Here is a 19,137-nt window from a genome sequence, read left to right on the forward strand (position 1 = left end):
CATTACCCTAAGTGAAAGAAGCCAGACACATAAGGTCACACACTGTATGATTCCACTTATAGGAAATGTCCAGAACAGGTTAATTCACAGAGACAGAAAGTAGACTGGTGGTTGCTGGAGCTGGGAGGGCTTGGGGGAAAACGGGAAGTGACTGCTAATCAGTGCAAGATGACAATGTTCTAAAATTGATCGTGGTGATGACTGCATAACTGGTGATACCAAAAACCATTGAATGGTACCCTTTAAACAGGTGATTTGTATGATATGTTAATTGTATCTCAAAAAAGCTGTTCTTAAAATAAACCAGCCCTCCAGGGTGCCCATTTCTGGCTCCTGCCTGTGGTTTCTAGGGCCCTGCCTGGTCTGTCCTCTGCCCCCTGTGCCATCTTCTCCTTGGGCCCACATCTCCCTTCCTCTCTACGCTCAGCCCTTTCTGGAACTCGAGGGCTGTCTTGCCTCCTTACCTGGTACACACTCCTTCCCCTCCACAGAGTGATCACAACCTCTAGGCAGGAAGGAGCTGCTGCCCACTGTCCCCCACACTCCCTGCACTACATCCCAGTGTGGCTGCCTTCTCCAGCAGACCGTGAGCACAGGCACCCTGGCCTTGTTGGTAGCAGTGTCTGGGACACACTATTCTTATCAGATAGCCAATACCACGGAGCAGCCCTTGTGTTCCAGGCATTACTCTTGGGGGCCAAGAGTGGCTGAGTTCCCACCTGGAGGGGCTCACAGTCTAGAGGGAGAGGCGGGGAGAAAGACCACGCACACACGAGAAGAAACCCACGAGGTAGAGCAAGGACTATAGAAAAAACAAAGCAGGGTGAGACACAGAAAGTGCTGGAAGCTAGTGACTACTAGTTACATGTGGGGAGGGCTCCTCTGAGGAGTCCTACTTGAGCAGAGGCTGAGCGAGGTGAGGTAGCGGGGCACATGACGATAACTCCACGTCCAGTGGCTGAACAAGGACAGAGGTGACAGAGGCAGGACGGGGCAGAGCGGGGGAGATGTGGCAGCACTGGCCCCTCCTGGGCAGCCAGGTCCTCATGTGGAGCTTGGCCCACAGCGCCCGCCACGTCTGTTAGGAGAGTGTCCCGCTGGTCTCGTGTCAGCTTTGGTTTTGCTGTCATTGCTGCTTCCTTATATTTCAGATGATGAGCGATTCCATATCTTCCCCCACAGCCTAATGTTTTTAACTGGGTCTCTCAAGCCTCACCAACCCCAGTGCAGCCCCTGGAGAGTCAGGGTAGGGGAGCTGCTGTCACGAGCCCCAGAGTCAGTGGCACAACACAGCACTCGCGTCAAGGCCAGCCACAAGCACGTCCCTCACGAACCAGGGCTCAGCACGTGGCTGCTCGGAACCGCAAGGAGGTTGGGCACATGGCCTGGGCGACTGGCAGAGGAGAGACCCGGGCTAGGCGGCAGGCAGGCCCTGATGCAGCTCCTTATTTCCTTAAATCGTCACAAATGTGGCCTCTTCCACGCTATCCTGATTCTGTTCTGTGCACTACTGCAAGTCAGGTGTCCCTAAGGCTCACCTTTCATCATGTCACTAACCTACAAGACATATGGAGCCTGCGGTGTCAACAGGCAGAGGGGGCATGTTCAGCCCACATTCCAGGTCCCCAAACCCACTCTCTACTCACTGCAGGAAGCACTTGAGCTCCACCCCACCCCCACTAATGCTGCGCCACCTGCCCTCCATGTCCACTGTCCTATTAATAATGGTCTAAACTCATTTCACCCAACATCTAGGGCAAGTCCCACCCGTCCGTAGCCTCCACGCCCCTTGGGACTGTGTGCTGTCCACACTTCCTCTCTGAAGTTCCCTCATCCAACGGCTTGCATGACAATACAAGAATCCCGAGAAGAACGCATCTATATCAAGTACAGCAGAAGCCCCAAGTGGGGCAATTTCCAGTTTCAGGATGACTCAAGGCAGTAATGCTGCAAGCGTGGGAGTGGAAAGGGGCAGCCGATGTTCTGCCATCGAGGATATACATGCAGGTCTCCTCAGCCTCTTAACTAGAGGCAGAAGTGCCTCCAATTCCAGAGCATTTAGAGCAGAATACCACACGCCTCAGGAATGAAGTTCATCATACAAACTGCTACCAGAAGTGATCAACACACCTGTCAGGGGGCACCCCATGCCCTTTGCTTCCCCAGCACGGCACAGGAGGAGGAGAGGAGCTAAAGCAGGGGCCAGTCCGCTCCCATCCCCCCCACCTCCCCAGCTCAGGACCCCTCCACAAGTCTGCAGCATAAAGCAAGCCTCAGGACCCGCCAGCTGGTATTCTGGAGGTAGGCACAGTTGAAGTGACCAGACCCAGGAAATAGCCATGACGTCATGCTTTCTTAACCCAAATTCAGGAATATTAAGAAAACAAGATTATCTTTCGAGACCTAAGACCGGTGTTGCTCATGGATGGGCTAGAATCAAGTCTTGAAAGACTGTCTCTGTAATTTCTTGTTTGGACAAGATATACTATGCCTTTTAAACTAACTCTGCTAGTTTTAAATTTAATGTTTGGAATATTTGAGTAGTAAGTGGATTAATCAATACCACTACCATGTAATATTTATGTACCAGTGCTGCTGGCACACAGAACCGTACTCTTACTTCTTTAATAGTGATAAGTAACCTAAAACACAGCGACCACTTAGGATTTCGATGCCAGCCGTCTTGGTGGTGAGCACATCACTCATTTGCCTCCAGACTACTGGCTGGTGAGGGGCCTGGAACCCACGGGACCAAGTTTAAGAAGCTCCCAAATGAACACAAAGTCCATGAGCAACTTTCTCTTTATTCCTGAGTGAAAAATAGGGCTCAGAGCTGGTGAATTTGTATTACATGTAAGTAGTGTCTCTATTAAAAGTATTTCCAAGTGCATGAAATACAATTCGTTTCCTTTTTCCTAGTTAACCAGGAACTTTCACAAAGCAAAACGTTTTGACGTGGAGATCACATACTCCGTAAGCAGGACATGGGGAACAAGGTCCTAGAAAGGCAGACTACGGTGCTGATGGCCTTTCCCCCTCAAAATGCTACGTAAGCCACCCTTACACTGCAGGTTGCCTTGGAGCACTTAGTGGCCATTCATCACTGTCTCCTCCACAATCGTGTTTGAAGACAGGCCTTTGCAGGCTCCCAGGCTGCTAAGTATTGAGGACTGTCAGTTATCCACGAGGGAGCACCCAGCTCCAGCTGCAGCAGGGCCAACTGAAGAGCGAGCTCAGTAAGAGGCCGCTTGCCCACCTCCAGCTTTCACCCATCAGACACAACTGGGCTATTCCACAGCTGAACATCCAGCCGACAACAGCGGAAGATGCTGGTAGGCTTCCCAAAGGTGTTCCCAACCCAGATGCCTTGCCAGGAATTACAGATCCCTGAGGGGGGGATACAATCACCAAGAAATCTGTGAGCAAACTGATGATCACACAAAAGCAGTGATTTCCCCCTTTTTTGTTGTCGTTGGCTGGCTGGCATGGGGATCCGAACCCTTGGCCATGGTGTTACACCACCATTCTCGAACCAACCGAGCTAACTGGCCAGCAATTTTCCTATTAACTCTGATGTTATTTTGAGGCAGTCAGTCATACAGAGAGGGAACAAATTGAGCAAAAAGCCTCAAATGAGGCTAAATGACTGTCACTGACTTTTCACTTAAATGGGCCCATGATGGAAACTTGGACTTAGCTTCAAGGTGGCTAGCCTAAGTGGACTGTGGAGCCAGCAGCCCCCAGCAGGACAATACTGGGTAACGTTCTTCTCACACATGGTCACTGCAGGGACAGGGAGAGTTGAAACCCACCCCCTCCCCAGCAGTGTAGCCACAAATGAGGTGGCATGCTGAGGTCCACTTAAGAACCAGACCAAGAGTGCAAGTGGAAATTCCTGGGGTTCAATCGCTGTCTGAACAAATCCTGTTCGGTCTACTGTGGCCAGTGCGTGTGGTTATACAGGCCTACTCTCACCCTAAAAGCCTCCTATTGAGCTAACAAATGTTTTAGCTACTTAGCATATTGAAACCACCTCATCACAGATCCTTCTGCTCCTTTAACACAGAGAGAGGGGCGGGAAGAACCAAAGAAGCCAGGCTCTTTGTCCTCCCGAAGCCCCCATGTTTCTCAACATCAGAAAGGCCAGGCGTGCCGGTGTGTGCCTCAACCAAAAACGTCCTGGGATCTGAGGGTGGAGTCTGCGATTCTGTATTGTTACCAAGCTCCCCAGGAATTCTGAAGAACAGCCAGGCACTGGACTGGCATCACTCCCCAAGAGGTCACCCAAGAGTGACGTATGCCAGGTGAGTCAGAAATAAGGACCCAAGAGTCCGGACTCCCTAACACCTTACACAGTTTTTAAATTTTTAAGGAAGGCAAGAGAAAAAAAGAGTGAAGAATTCATTGTATGTTTATTATTCACAGTTAATCACTACCTACCAAATGCTATCCGCAGAGTTAAAGGATTAAGTACAATAGGTCTTTTTATTTAAACACTGATTTTTAAAAAATATATACACACAAAACTTAGTTCAGCAAGGCTTCATGATATACACCAATTCTGAAATAAAACAATCCAATGGTCCGGGTGTAAAATGCCAGGGATTCCTTTTCTCATCAGTGAGGAAAGGAGAAGCAGAGGAGAGGGAGCGAGGGGAGGCAGGAACACGCTCCCTCCTCCTGGTGCCTCCCAGTGCTCCAGGCTGAGTCCAGGTCCATAACCAGAGTCCAAGGAAGAGTCCCAGCATGGCCTCAGAACCCAAAGGCCCAAGGCCGTCACCACTCCCAGGGAGAGAAATGCAAGCGGCCTCATTTTTGTTGTGGAAAGAGGATTGGGTCGAGAGAAAAAGCATACAGGCACATCACTACAAGGGACCAAAAGCTGATAGCAGACAGACAGAGAGCTCTGCAGTGGCCTTCGCCTTCCTACCTTTCCAACCTTTCCTTCCCCAACTCTCCCTGCTCCATGGGACGTTTTGTTTGTAGGGGTGAGGGCAGCAGCTATAAACACAGCCTGCTGTGAACAGAAACGTGAACAATCCTGCTGCTTCTTGATGCTGCCCTAATGCTCACCCGGACAGGTTAGGGGACACAAAAGGTGAAAGCCATGACCTAAATTGAAGAGCAAAAAAAATAAAGCTATTCTCATTTTCTACCCCCAGTGTAGGAATATGGTATAATCTGTTACAACTAAAGAATAACAGTTCAAACAGTATTTTCTCCTCCGGCTTTCCTGTGTTTAAAACTCGCTGGCTCCAGGGGTTTGCGTCTAGGGGTGTCTGGGCACAAGGACGGGCAGACAACACTTGAGACCACAAAGTCAAGGATTCTTACCCCTTTCCAGCCAGGTCCCATCAGACGTGGAGGAGCTGTGTCCTCTCCTCCTTCCCCAGCAGTCGGTCACATCACACCCCAGGCCAGCAGCTCCCTTAAACTCCGAGGGGCTCACAAATATTAAAGCTGGACCTCAAAGCCTTCTGGCTTCTAACAGGCAGGAGCACCCACAGGCTCTGCTCCTACCTGTCTCCTTTTCTCTACCCTGCTTTACCCTCCCCCAAGGGAAAAATATTTACACAGAGTAGAAGACAAATGGGCTGAAAAGCTCTGGACTGTCTTTAACTTATTTTAAAACAAAACAGATAAACACCACTCACAAGTAACTCTTGAAATAAGGAAAAAGGCACTGTGAAAAAACAACATGCTCAGTAATACCATTTGCAAGGGGAAACAAAGTGGAAAAAAGACACAGGTTTTCAGTTTGATTTTCCCAGGAAGCCAAGAGGGGCAGGCAACATGCCTTCCTTCCACCCCACGCTAAGTCCAACTTTGACAAAATGTACCGGGGCCAGGGGCCGGAGGGCAGAGTCCTACATGCGCCCCCTCCTCTGGCAGAAGCTAAACCTCAGAGGCTTCGGGGCCCGGCCCCTCTGCTTTGTGTGTATATGCGAAGAGCACAGAAACAATGCTTCTCCTTTCAGTCATTCCAGCTAAAACAGACATTTTGCATAGAGAAAATACCAGCCCACTTGGTTTCTTTTCTTTTATTATTGGCATCAGCTAGGACTATATGTGGCCTTAAACATCATGCAATGATGGACAGAAGAGAAAAAGGATGAAGAAAAAGACAAAGGAGAGGAAACAGGAGCAGTGGCGAAAATTTGTAATAAAAACTCTTCTCTTAATTTATAGGTAAGTTTTGGCATTTTTATATCCAACGCCCCCTTCCCACCCTCCAAAGTTTCAACCAAAGTGAGAGGGTCACCAGGGTGACCCAGCCAGGTGTTCTGAGCTCCCTTACAGGCTGCTGTTAGAGGCAGCTTGTGGGTTTAATTCTTTTGTGTTTTAAATTTTTCGCTTTCTTTAAATAATCTCTTCCTGATTCTTAGACGTTCCGGTTCACAGGGGTGACATAATTACGAGGAAACATGCCGGTCTGCCCATGGCAAGCCCCTTTCCACCAGTTGGGGTCTGAGTTATCCATGACGTGGATAAAGTCTCCCCGACGAAAGCCCAGCTCTCCATCCTCCTGGGGATCAAAGTCAAAGAGGGCTTGGACGTATGTCGGCTGCTGCAAAAGAAGAGCAGGGAAACACACACATGCACCCGCGACCGTGGGCAGCCACCTCACGAGGCAGGCTGGCTACAAGGGGAAACCACTGTGTGCCAAACTGTTCACGTTTCCTGAAATAACCTCCTGCCCCCCCCCAACATTTATTCTCATATGTTCTAAGTTTACTCTAAGTAGGTTTGGTGTAATCTTTCACCAGTGCTTTTCCAGGGTATATCTCACTGAGGTGGCCAAGTGTGCCACACTATCAAGCAGAGCGCTGCAAGTGCTGCCAGGAGGGGAGAGTACTTGGGCGATGGCCATGTGGGCTTCGTTCACAGTCCCAGGATTTGAAAGTGCTTGAGTTCCTATCACTTGCAACACCCTTAAGGTTTTATGGTGTCAAAAAGTCAAGAGCTAAAGTGGTCCTAACCCTAACCTAAGGCTGGGATATTAGGAACAGAAATATAGAAATGAGCGTGGGCCCCATTCCCTCACAAACATGATTTTCCTCACAATTTGTTTCCAGGGAGAGAATATGAGGATACTTCAAAAAGTTCATGGAAAGACAGAATTAAAAGATAATATGACTCTTCCCATGAACTTTCTCAAGACCCCTCGTATTTGAGAGCACGTGTTGAAGACCATCTCCCTAGAGAGGTGGTAAAATAAAACCCACCTCAGAGAGGCGGTAAACTAAAAACCCACCTCAGAGAGGCAGCCCCTGGAAAAGGCAAAAACATTTTATTTCAAACTACAAACCTTAAACGTGAATTAAGGGCAATGTTTCAAACATAGAAGCCCCAGAAATAATCCTTTGAAATGCACCTACTGCTTAAGGAGTTATTCTTAACTGCTAAAAGTGATCCCTCTGTCTCCCTTATGAGGCTTACCTGTGGCACCTGTTCTATGTCCCGCAGGAATATCTGCTGGTTTCTGGAGACGGATGTAGATCTGTGATAATCTACCAGCTCATTCAAAGAATTGAACTTCACCACCCAGAGGAAATACTTCCCAGCTCCATCTCGGAGCACCTTGAAGTGCTGCACATCATTTCCAAACCTGGGGAGGGGCAGAGAACACAGGTGAACCGGTCAAAGGGTTCTATCCTAGCTAATCGGGGGCCACCTGCCTATATAGGAGGTGTCTTGAGAGAGCCATTATTCTGGTAACACTGCTCACAGCCTGAGGGGCCCAGGGACCGTACAGCAATAGGACTCCTTGGTTGGAGAGAGCTGGGAAGTCGCAGAGCATCCCTGGTACCCTTCCATATGACTGATGGTTACCAGCAACAATATGAAGAATCCTTGCTAGACAGGGAAAAACCCCATCCATCAATCTACTTCTGAAGATGTTTGTAAGATAAAAAGAATATGTGCTAACTTACCACACACTTCTATATCCTCTGTACTGTACCAAATAATACAGAGCCTTCCTTAAGACAGCCCTGTTTTCCATTCAGGAATTTTAGTTATTCATGGGAAAAAGGTCTTAGAACAAAAGGACATACTGGGACAATAAAAGAGGCCCAGACCTCAGCCATGCCTCCCCCATACCCGTAGCCAGCCCTGTGACAACCACCAAGCCACCTCAGGAAGTGCCCGGGCTCTCCTAAGCCGGGGCAGTGGGGGGCCTTGGGCTTCAGCCACGCCCCCCTGACACATGCAACCAGCCCAGCAACAACCACCAAGCTTCAGCAAGAAGGGGCCTGGGTTCCTGAGCTGTGATGGTGGGGGGCAAGGGCTTTTGCCACACCAATTGACATCTGTACCCAGCCCAGCAATGACCAAGCCACCGCTGGAAACCCCCCGGTCTCCCCTGTGGGAATGAAGGGGATGCCACAGGCCTCAATCCCACCCCTCCTCCTTCTTCCATCCCATTTCCTTTCCCTTTCCCCCTCCCTCTCCCTTCCAACTGCTCCACAACAACATCCTAGAATGTAAAAAATAATAATAAAATTACATTTTCTTTAAAAAAAAAAAAAAAAAAAAAAAAGGCCCAGGCACCAAAAACTTCTCCATGCTCCCTTTTACACTGGTCAGCAAAACCAGCAAGCGTGTGACTGACTGGCACTGGCCCACGGGGTCTGTCATAGCAGTACCAGCTAGAACGTGAGCTCAGTGAGGGCTCTGCCTGTCCTGTGCACTGCGATGCCCTCACAAGGCTCTCTGTAAACACTGTTCAATGCATGGGTCTCTCCTCTCCCTCAGTCTTGAAGCTTCAAGAAACCAAACACTTCCTAAAAACCATCCTGCAGGTGGCAGCACTGCGCTCCAAGGGAGCCGCTGAGTGCAGGATAGCGAGTGTGCAGAAACACTGTTGCTTTTCATGCAGGAGAAAATATGCATGGGAGAGAGCTTCATTATGAAGGGCATATTCAAATGGCACTTCTGGCCCCACAGAGGCCACTCCCACCAGTGCAATGCAGCCGGTTTCTATGAGTGTAGCATGCCTGACAGTGAGTGTTACGTCAACTACAGTGTTCTAAACCACATACTCAGAACGTGTTGAAAATAGAGAAATGTCTCAGAGACTGCTGATTCGCAAAGGTGTTTGTGTTGTTAAAGGTAGTAATGACATGTTTCAAATTTATTTCTAAAACAATAAATACATTAACTTCTTAAAGGGTTTTATTTATTTTTTATTTATTTATTTTTTTTGTCTTTTTCATGACCGGTACTCAGCCAGTGAGCGCACCGGCCATTCCTATATAGGATCCGAACCCACGGTGGGAGCGTCGCTGCGCTCCCAGCACCGCACTCTCCCGAGTGCGCCACGAGCTCGGTCCTTAAAGGGTTTTATTTGATAAAGAGAGTGGGGTTGGAGAGTCCTGCATACGCAGTGACTGGTGCCCAGCAGACTGGCAGGCCCCCAGCCCAACACTGTGATTGTCCCAATAAGTGAATCTGGCTGTCGCCCAATGACTAATTGCTTGTATTCCCTGTCCTACAGTTTAATTTATACTTGGATCAGTACAAAATGTAAGGAAAACAGATGACATATGAATCAGTGAGAAGCATAAAGATAATTCCACAAACCCACCCAACATGCTCTTCATTAGACCTTACCTGCATATATGTTCAATCAAAACCTTCAAAAAGCCCTTGTTACAAGAGGAAAACTGATCATTATATCCAGTTTGACCTTTTCACGTTAGGAATTAAACTTCCACTGCAAATGTATTTGTGAAGTATTACAAATATCACTGAAACCTCTCATATCTTCATTTAGAAAAAGAACACAACTATAAATTTAAATCTACATTTAAAAAAAACACTACCCTTGAACCATACATTGTTCCTAAAATAAAACAAGATATTAAGTTCATTTCTGAAATTGAAAAGCTTCATGTTTTACATCATTTGTAAATTAAAGATTGTTTTATAGCCTTCCTTTCAAAAACAATCTTGATGTAATCTATAATAAAATAGTGATCTGAGTGTTTAACCTAATCACTTCTTTGTATATAAATAAAGTGATTTGTAAGATTCCTGGGGGAGTGTTTCCTGTGCTAATATATTAGCTAGAAAAGGACTGAAAGCCAAAAAACATATGGAAATAACAATCTAATTCAAAATCCTTATTGCGCAGATGAGGTGTGATTTGCTTACAATCCTTAAAGTTCCAATTTATATTCTCCATGATTCCCAAAGTGGTAAAACTCTGTCTTCCCTATTCCCTGCTTATCAGCTCCCTACCACATTTAAATTTACCCCTAGGGAAAGCAAAATCTCCAAACCCCTCGTGATAACCTTCTTAAGTTAATGTGAAAGGCCTGGGAAGGGGGTGCTAGATTTGAGCTAGCTATCTGGTAAAAGCAAGCAAAGACAGTTGAAATGGCCATCAGTTATTCCACTGGAGAGAGCTGCAGGAATCCCACACAGGGCTAGGGTGCTCCAATGAGGGAGAACTAATAGGCAGAGGGGACAGGGAACATTGGCAAGCACATGCTGCCTGAAGGGGAGCTGCTGCTCAGCTCCTAAAGACTGTTTCCACATGAGAATCTAAACCCAGTGCTGCAAGAACTAATTTTTAAGCAGCCCCAAATTAGGATTTTAATGTAAAACCAATATACTGTTTAGGCTAAATCTCCATTAGTTTGTGTGTAGCTAGACACCTGACCGATGGCTTCACAGTTTAGATCAGTTGGGGACAGGATTCCAGGCATCTAAAGCAGGAAATACTTACTTGACAGAGAGGGAGAAATCCCCAGGAGCACTCTCACTCTCTCGGATAAGAAAGGCCCCATCATGCCGCTGTTTGCTAAGCATTTCTTCTGCCTTGGCTCTGGGGATTTTGCCAAAAAACCACCTAAGGAAGGAAGGCAAGCCAGTCAACATCTGCTTCCCCACAAAGAGACGGGATATTCAGCCTCCGAAATGTGAGCAACAGAACACTCCTTGCCGGAGGAAGGGGCTTCCCTCTTTACCCTCCAGTCTTACCATGCCCGATAATGATGTTCCGTCAGGTTATCCCCTAGAGGTAGACCTTCAAATGACTCCACCCTACTCTACTTTCCAGAAAGTGACTCATCGAGGCACTGGCATGGGCCACTTTTTCTATAGAGAAAGATACTTAAAAAATGGGTCTCCCAGGCCAAAGCTCACTGGGCTCCCTACTGACTCATCAGAAAGGCACCCGGGGAAAGCCCAGGTCTGAGGATTTGAGGAGTACCGGATGAACCACACAAGGGGAGACAGGCCCCTTCGTGCAGCCATTTGGTAACGTCATAGCTTTGCTACACTGGGAATAAGAGAAAAGGGGAGGAAACCTGCAGGGCCCAGAAGATGGAGACAGAGCTACTTCTGCTAACAGCCCAAAGGGAAAAGGTTCAGCCTGAGAGAGCAGCCTCTACCAGTAACTAAGGTCTGCTTTCCTCTCAGGGCCTCTCTCTGTGGTCACTGCTCAGAGATTAGCTTTTAGAAGCCGTCAGGAACACTATAATTTACCACGTGCATAGCAGCTAGTTGCAAAATTAAGATTTTTCACTTGAAGCAAGTTATAGACTCTTCTTCTCCCAATGCTAATGCACCTTGGCCAGAAGAGCGAGTGGCTGAATTTGCAGAAAACTATGGGAACAACTGGCCTGTGGCTTACCAGGAAGAAGAGGAGGGGGAACGCCTCTAAAAGAGCTTAGAGTCACTGGCTGTTTCAAATGAAAACCATTACTAATTAGGATGAAGGAACCATGAAAGCAATGCTCTTTTCAAAACTGACTTTATTGTTTTACTATTTTTAGAAAGCAAAAATGTTATTTATAGCTAATAAAGACCTCTGAACAGTTCCTCCATCTACCGACTTCATCTCTCTCATTTTGCATACTCTAAGACCAGGCTACTGAGGAGCTGGTACAAATCCATCCTCCTGCTTCTACAAATAACTCAAGGGTAAATCCTGCAGTGCCTGGCAATCAGGCCACACAAGAGAAATCGTGTATTAATAGAACAGAATGGTCTCTAAATATGAAAGGACAGCTAACAGTATCGAGACCATTTAAGCATCTTCTAGTCTCTGGTGCTCTCGGGCTTGTAATGTACTTGTGCACAGCATGCACGTGACCAGGTGCGACAGTGAAGATCCACACGAGGGCCGTGCTTCCGCTCTCTCACACTGCACCCGGGCAGGGGGGACGTTTCTCAACAGCCACATTCTCTTTCCTCCTAGACCCCCAAGATCTTCCCACCAGACAGGGATTTTCCTTTTTTAAAGGTATAAAGTAATGGATATAAATTAAAACAGACTAGATGTGCATGAATTAAAAATAAAAAGCAAGACTCTCCCCTTGGGAAAACTCCCCAGAGGCAGCAACTGTTGGCAGTTATAATTTGTATGTCTTCAGAACTTTCCCCATGGTGCACAAATACATAGGGCAGTGTTTTCTTGCCCCCAGCTTAAAATGAATTCAATTCTATTTTCAATTTTAAAAACTGTAGTGTAAGTATAAATTACAAATATAGAAAAGCAATCTAATTGGCATTTTTACAAAATAAACACACCCGTTACAAGAACTCAGAGAAATAGAAAATTTCTATTTCGAAAAAGAAATGGTTTGGAGACCATTTTATTAAACAAAAATTTCTCTTATATCTGCTATTTCTACTAAACAGACAGGCACGCATGTGCTCTCTCTAAAAGATGTCCCCCACACTCCAGTTAAAACATTTAAATACCACCACTCTACATTTCCATAAACTTTGATATCATTTATATATTTGATTACTTCTTTTAATGGTATAACTACATGCCTATGGTCAAATGTTTTTTTTTTGTTTTTTTTAAAATTTTATTTTGTCGATATATGGTCAAATGTTTTAAAAAGCTTTTAAAAGATGAGTTTATACTACAAAAGAAATAGCAAGGGAGAAAGCTAAGGGGAGGAGAAGGATTATTTCCCAATTTAATTCTTTATACATCCCATAGGCTCCTGTCCATGTACATTTAATATGAAAAACACATATTTGGATCCACCCCCATTATACACAACTCATGTTACAACACAAATGCCCACAATCATTTTGTAGTTTGTGTTTAATTTGTTAATTCAAATGCTGTATTAGGTGAAGCTGCATTTCATTTTATACTTCCTGCGCCCTTCCTGACCTAAACAAAAAAAAGGGGTGGGGGGGAGAAGGGGAGGGACTCTGTGCTGCACCACAGCTATGAAACTGACCTGATCCTACACCTGCAAAAGTCCAGCCACAGAGCAGTCCTATAATGGGAACTTTGCCTGTAAGCCCATACCACCACACAGGCACAAGCACAGTCTCTTTTAGCAATATGGCAGACTTGGATAAATAATGGTTTTTAAGTTTTTAGCTTCCTTTTTCAGAGCTCAGAGTGGATGAGCACGGCCTAGCCTTCAGCTAGAGTCTGAGAATAACACCACAGTGGAGCCTGTGCTGGATGGATGATTCCCGATCAATTATTCCAAAGTTTGTTACAGTGGGGGGAAAGGTCAAGGCACAACAGTGACTCTCCCAATCAACCTGCCAGTAACTAACTTTCCAAGGAAGATGGCCTTTTCCTATGTTTTCTCAACAGTCCGATTCAAAAGGCCTGTGTTACTACCTGAAACAATCTGAAGAAAAACAAGGATTTAGAGACGCATTTTATTTAATATAAAAATTACAGTATGTTGTTCTGTTAAATTTGCTTTCAGTCTGAAAATATGAACATGAAAAGGAACTTAAGTTGATTTTGTTATCGTGGGATCTAGAGCAGGAGCCAGCAAACTATGGTCCTTGGCCTAAATCTGTTTTCGTATGGCCCACAACCTACGACTGTTTTTAAAATTTTTAATAGGTTGTTATTTTTTCTCTTTCTGTGTAATGTATTTATTTAATTAAAATTTTTTAAAAAAATTTTAATTTATCAATACACAACGTAGTTGATTTTCGTGTGCCTTTACCAATTCCTTTTCCCCCCTTCCCCTCCCCTCATCAACATCATATCTGTTCACTTGTCTTAACAAGTTCAAGGAATTGTTGTGATGGTTGTCTTCTCCCCCCTCCCACTGTTGGTTTGTATACTTATTTATTTTTAGTTCCCACAAATAAGTGAGAACATGTGGTATTTCTCTTTCTGTGCCTGACTTGTTTCACTTGATATAATTTCCTCTAAGTCCATCCATGTTGCTGAAAATGGTAGTATTTCATTCTTTTTTATAGCAGAGTAGTATTCCATTGTATAGATGTACCACATTTTTCTTATCTACTCATCTGATGGACATTTAGGCTGGTTCCAACTCTTGGCTATTGTAAAGAGTGCTGCAATAAACACTGGAGTACAGGTATCCCTTCAACATGATGATTTCCATTCCTCCGGGTATATACCCAGCAGTGGAATAGCTGGCTCATATGGTAGATCTACCTGTAATTGTTTGAGGAATCTTCATACCATTTTCCATAAAGGCTGCACCATTTTGCAGTCCCACCAACAGTGCAGGAGGGTTCCTTTTTCTCTGCAACCTTGTCATTTATCATTCTCAGTCTTTTGGATCTTAGCCATCCAGACTGGAATGAGATGGTATCTCAAAGTGGTTTTGATTTGCATTTCCCGAATGCTGAGTGATGTTGAGCAATTGTTAAGAGAAAATTTTTTTTAAAAAAGAATATTTGACAAGACAGAGACTGTATGTAGCCCACAAAGCCTCAAATATTTATTATCTAGCTCGTACAGAAAAAGTTTAATCAACCTTGATATGGGGTTTATTCTGAGGATGGACTGACGGAAACAGAAATGCACAAATAATTTGGTTTATATGGGACTCAGGGAGTATGTGCTAGGTGACCCAGTGGCCCCTCACACTCCCAGTAACTACTGCCCAAAGCTTCTGCTGTAGAGTGCATTCCATGAAAAGCACGAACAACCACCTGAAGCAAATACTGACACTAAATGGCTGTAAGAATGCAAAGCTGTGCTTAGCACATTTCACAGGAAATCTGTAAGAAAGTCATGCTCAGCTTCTTGTTCATCACCACTTGTGCCTATATTTTAGTAACCTGGGCATGGCTGCATGCTAACCCCCAATCTTATGTGCATATGCCTTTGAACATTTAATGCTTTTGGCTTCTATTATAAAGAATTTCGGCCTGAGTACCGATTCAAAACTATTTACTGAGTTACCATGTGCAAAAGCAAGGTACAAGTTATTATTACTACTATTTTTGGTGGCTAGCTGGTATGGGGATCCAAACCCTTGATCTTGGTGTTATACCACCACGCTCTAACCAACTGAGCAAACTAGCCAGCCCTTTTTTTCTTTTTGGCAGCTGGCTGGTACGAAGATACAAGTTATAATGGAGTAAAAAAGCAGAAGACAAATTCTTCAAGGAATCTAAAATCATTTGGGGGGAGATCAAACTCATATATTTATGAAGATAAGAAACAGTGCTCATTCCAAACAAAAACTAGAAAAATATACTCTACAAATTAGACTGGTTTTCTCCTCGTAAATCATTCAATGAAACATTTATTGAGCCATTATAAGATGCCTAGTTCTCCTGGAAGTAAAAAGAAGTTTCCTTGAAGACCTCCCAGTTTCTCCATCATGGTATCAACATCTTCCTACTGTCAAACTTCAGTCTCCAGGGTAAAGTTTCCCGGATGTGATCTCAAAAGCTTTCACATGAACTCCATGGAAATTTTATTATACCACAAGTTACACAACTTCCCAGAACCTAGCACAGTCCCTGCCACATAATTATTCACCATGAACTCAACAGACAGTTTTTAGAGGGAGGCTCCTGAATCATTTGTTTCATTTTACAGAAGACAAACCGTCTTTTTAGAACAGGTTAGGGGTTCAGTTCCTAAGGTAGTGTTCGGCCCACATTTATTTGCTAGTGGCCATTATCTTTGCAAAGGTATGTGTATGGGGACAAACTCATTTATTGCTCTGCAGTTTTCTGTATTGTTGAGTCTTTTATAATGACAGCTACATTCATAAATTACTGGCAGTGAAATAAAATACTAGAAGCTTTCAAAATATGCAGGATAAAGAAGAATGAATTAGATGACCCTGAAAGCCCCTTCTAGCTTTATGACATACGTGTAAGATGACATTTTGGGCATTTTGGGGAATATAAAGAAGCATAACGTGTGATTAAGATCTTTGCTGTGGTACTTGGGGGAAGAGAAATGACAGGTACACTATCACGTGAGAGCAGTGATAACAGGGGAGAGGGACCAATGGGCTGCAACTAGAGAAAGCAAGTCATCTGAAAGTCTTACACACCACTTGGTGTTAAACCCAGTAGACAACGTCTCAATGGCAACTAGTCTGAGCCTCGAAAGCCTTGGCTTCTTTCTGACATACTCACAAACTATGCAAATGACTGCTTTTGAGGTAGGAGCAGGGCCAATGAAAGAGGAGTGAGTGAAGATGGGAGGACAGTATCTGTCAGGGTTCCCAGTGTCCCACTGTCACATATCAATATAAATCAGGAGGTGGGGGTCCTGGAGGAAATTTAAAATGTTCATTGCTCTCAGCATTCTGGAGGAGAGTATATTTCTTTCTAAAGTGGGAACACTAAGATAGAGGAACAAACATTTATGGAGAACTATTATATGCTAAGTGCTGTGCTCTGGCAGTACAAAGACATTAAGATACTATCCCACAGGGTCATCAAACATATAAACACAAAACCACATGGTAAGTATCCTTCCTAAAACTCAAAAAATGCAGAATTATGAAAAACACCTGGTGTCAAGGGTTTAATAGAAAAAGAATTATGGACCTGAAAAACAACTTTTATTTTTGAAGATCACTGATACTTATTATCAATCTAAAACCCATACTATTATTGGCCATTATACTATCATTATATACCATGATTTTTTTTTTTTTTTTTTTTTTGCGGCTGGCCAGTACAGGGATCCGAACCCTTGACCTTGGTGTTACAAGACTGTGCTCTCACCAACTGAGCTAACTGGCCAGCCCAGCCATACAATACTATTAACATGCAAAATCAACATGCTTTGTTAATTCCCTGGAAAGACAGAATAAAAAGTATGACATCCATCCCAGTGATCTCAATTTTAGAAACAGTATTTGAAACAAGCAGGTAGGCCGTCCCTTAGGAAGTCAGTGGAGCCAAACTTACGGATGTGGTTTCATTTCTATGTAGTTCTTGGGAATGAAGCCGTCTTTTCCATTGAGTTCTGCCTTGTACCAGTTCTGATCACATTCTTCATTCAAAACCTGAAAAGAAATAAGACAAGGAAAAAAATCAATAATTTCCTTTTCCCTTTTAAAAGGGTAGCCACAAGACAACTGCTACTGTTTTTCAGCTTTGCCTGTGAAAGGTCTTAAAGTATTATCAGTTACATGGATGTAAGACTTCTTTTAACTTCAAACAACCAGCATTACGTTAAACTCTGTTAAACAACCAGCACTATGTTAAACTCTGTTAAGTTAAAAAGAAAATGAAATCGTCTCAGAAAACCCAAATTCAGGCTCTCAAACATCTGGAATTAAACCCTCAGTAGGAAAACAGAAAGAAGAAAGGGGAAAAGCAACAGATTTAGTTTTTTAAAAAGAGAAAATTGGAGAGGATATTCTGGAAAGCAAATACTGACATCAGAATAAAAGGGAGCCTGATAAAGATTAAATTAAGTCTGTAAATAAGTCTTAAATAAGAGGTTTTGTAAAAGCAACAGAGAGAAGCTTTTAGACTTCTCTAGAGATCTTGAGCCACCCTCCAGTATCTACAGTGATCCAGTCCTGGGATACCCTAATAACTTCTCTAGGTTATTCCAAGTACAGGCCATCCACCAAACAGCTCCATAACACTGTTGCTTGTGAGCACAACCACACTCCCTTGCATAGGAAAACTATTTTAACGAAAAAGATGGCAAATCCTACTCACTTCAACAACCCTCAAGAACCAAGTATGCTCAAGTTAGTTCATGGTGCAAGCAATACCAAGCAGCACGAGTCAGGTGGAAGGCGTAGAGTGACCACTGCATTCTACCAATGTGAAAACAGATCTAAAAAAACGAAGTGGCCACCCAAAGTTACAAGCTAGTGACATCATATAGCTAATAAGCACACCCAGATTTTCAGATTCCAAGCAAGTGTTCCCTCCAATGCTGCGTCCTGTGAGGCCATGACACTGCAATCTGTAGAATAATATAAAGGAGCAGAACAGGACTAGGCAGAGTATAAAAGCCACTCTATGAATTTTAGACTTCTAACAAAAGGCAAAGGACAGAAGGCATAAATTTGGTGACTTAAAAGAGAAAACAGAAATGTGAGCACAACTCCAAAGTAGTAAGCGCAGGAAAATGTGGACTTGTACAGTGGTAGTTAATCTACACTACATAACAAAGTTCTAAGAGGAAGTTGGTGAAATTCTTTACAAAATAATTTATTCAAAGCATAGAAGATATTTAGGAGAGTGAAAATATTATATAGGACACTACAATGGGGGATACATGTCATTATACATTTGTCAAAACCCATGGAATGTACAACACCAAGAGGAAACCCTAACATGAATTATGGACTTTGGGTGATAATGATGTGTCAATGTAGGTTTCTTGATTGTTACAAATGTACCTCTCTAATGAAGAATGGTGATAGTGGGGGAGGTTGTGCGTATGTGGGGACAGAGGGTAAATGGGAACTTTGAACTTTCTGCTCCATCTTGCTGTGAACGTAAAACGGCTCTAAAAAAAAAAGTTTATTAATTCAAAAAATGTTATAGACATTAAAATTCAGAAAAAATTGATTCACTAATAAGATTTGATAACTGCTCAAATTCTTTACAAAATAATTTATTCAAGATGCTGAACGATACTGTACTCATAGCCAAATCAGAACCTAGATTGCTTTAAAGAGTATGACATTTCAAAGTGAGATGCAACATTAGAAAGGAGAGAGAAGACTGACAGATAATCAACAACTAGCCAAGCTGTATCACGGCTAATTCACTTCTGAACAGAGGCTATGCCCTCAGGAGTTTTGCAGTGCTGGTGCTTATTTGTGATGCTTGCCAGCCTCTGGCCATAGGTGCCAGTCACTGATTTTAAGTGTAAATATGCATATGACAAGGTGGCATATCTTGCAAGAGTTAATAAATGCAAAC

At 44.0% G+C, this 19,137-nt stretch overlaps 1 protein-coding gene across 1 annotated transcript in view; it reads right to left on the minus strand.

Annotated features, from left to right (window-relative positions):
- Positions 1–6,015: 6,015 nt before the first annotated feature.
- The window catches only part of GRB2 (growth factor receptor bound protein 2), a 60,915-nt gene continuing 47,793 nt past the window's right edge, over positions 6,016–19,137 (minus strand). Inside the window, exons 3-6 of the mRNA XM_063080627.1 lie at positions 17,152–17,249; positions 10,736–10,858; positions 7,441–7,609; positions 6,016–6,568 (exon numbers count right to left, since the gene is read on the minus strand). Of these exons, the coding sequence (XP_062936697.1) occupies positions 6,383–6,568; positions 7,441–7,609; positions 10,736–10,858; positions 17,152–17,249 (576 nt within the window). The 3' untranslated portion in view covers positions 6,016–6,382. The remainder of the gene's footprint in view (positions 6,569–7,440; positions 7,610–10,735; positions 10,859–17,151; positions 17,250–19,137) is intronic.

The sequence above is a fragment of the Cynocephalus volans genome, chromosome 16 (assembly GCF_027409185.1).
Source record: "Cynocephalus volans isolate mCynVol1 chromosome 16, mCynVol1.pri, whole genome shotgun sequence".
NCBI lineage: Eukaryota > Metazoa > Chordata > Mammalia > Dermoptera > Cynocephalidae > Cynocephalus > Cynocephalus volans.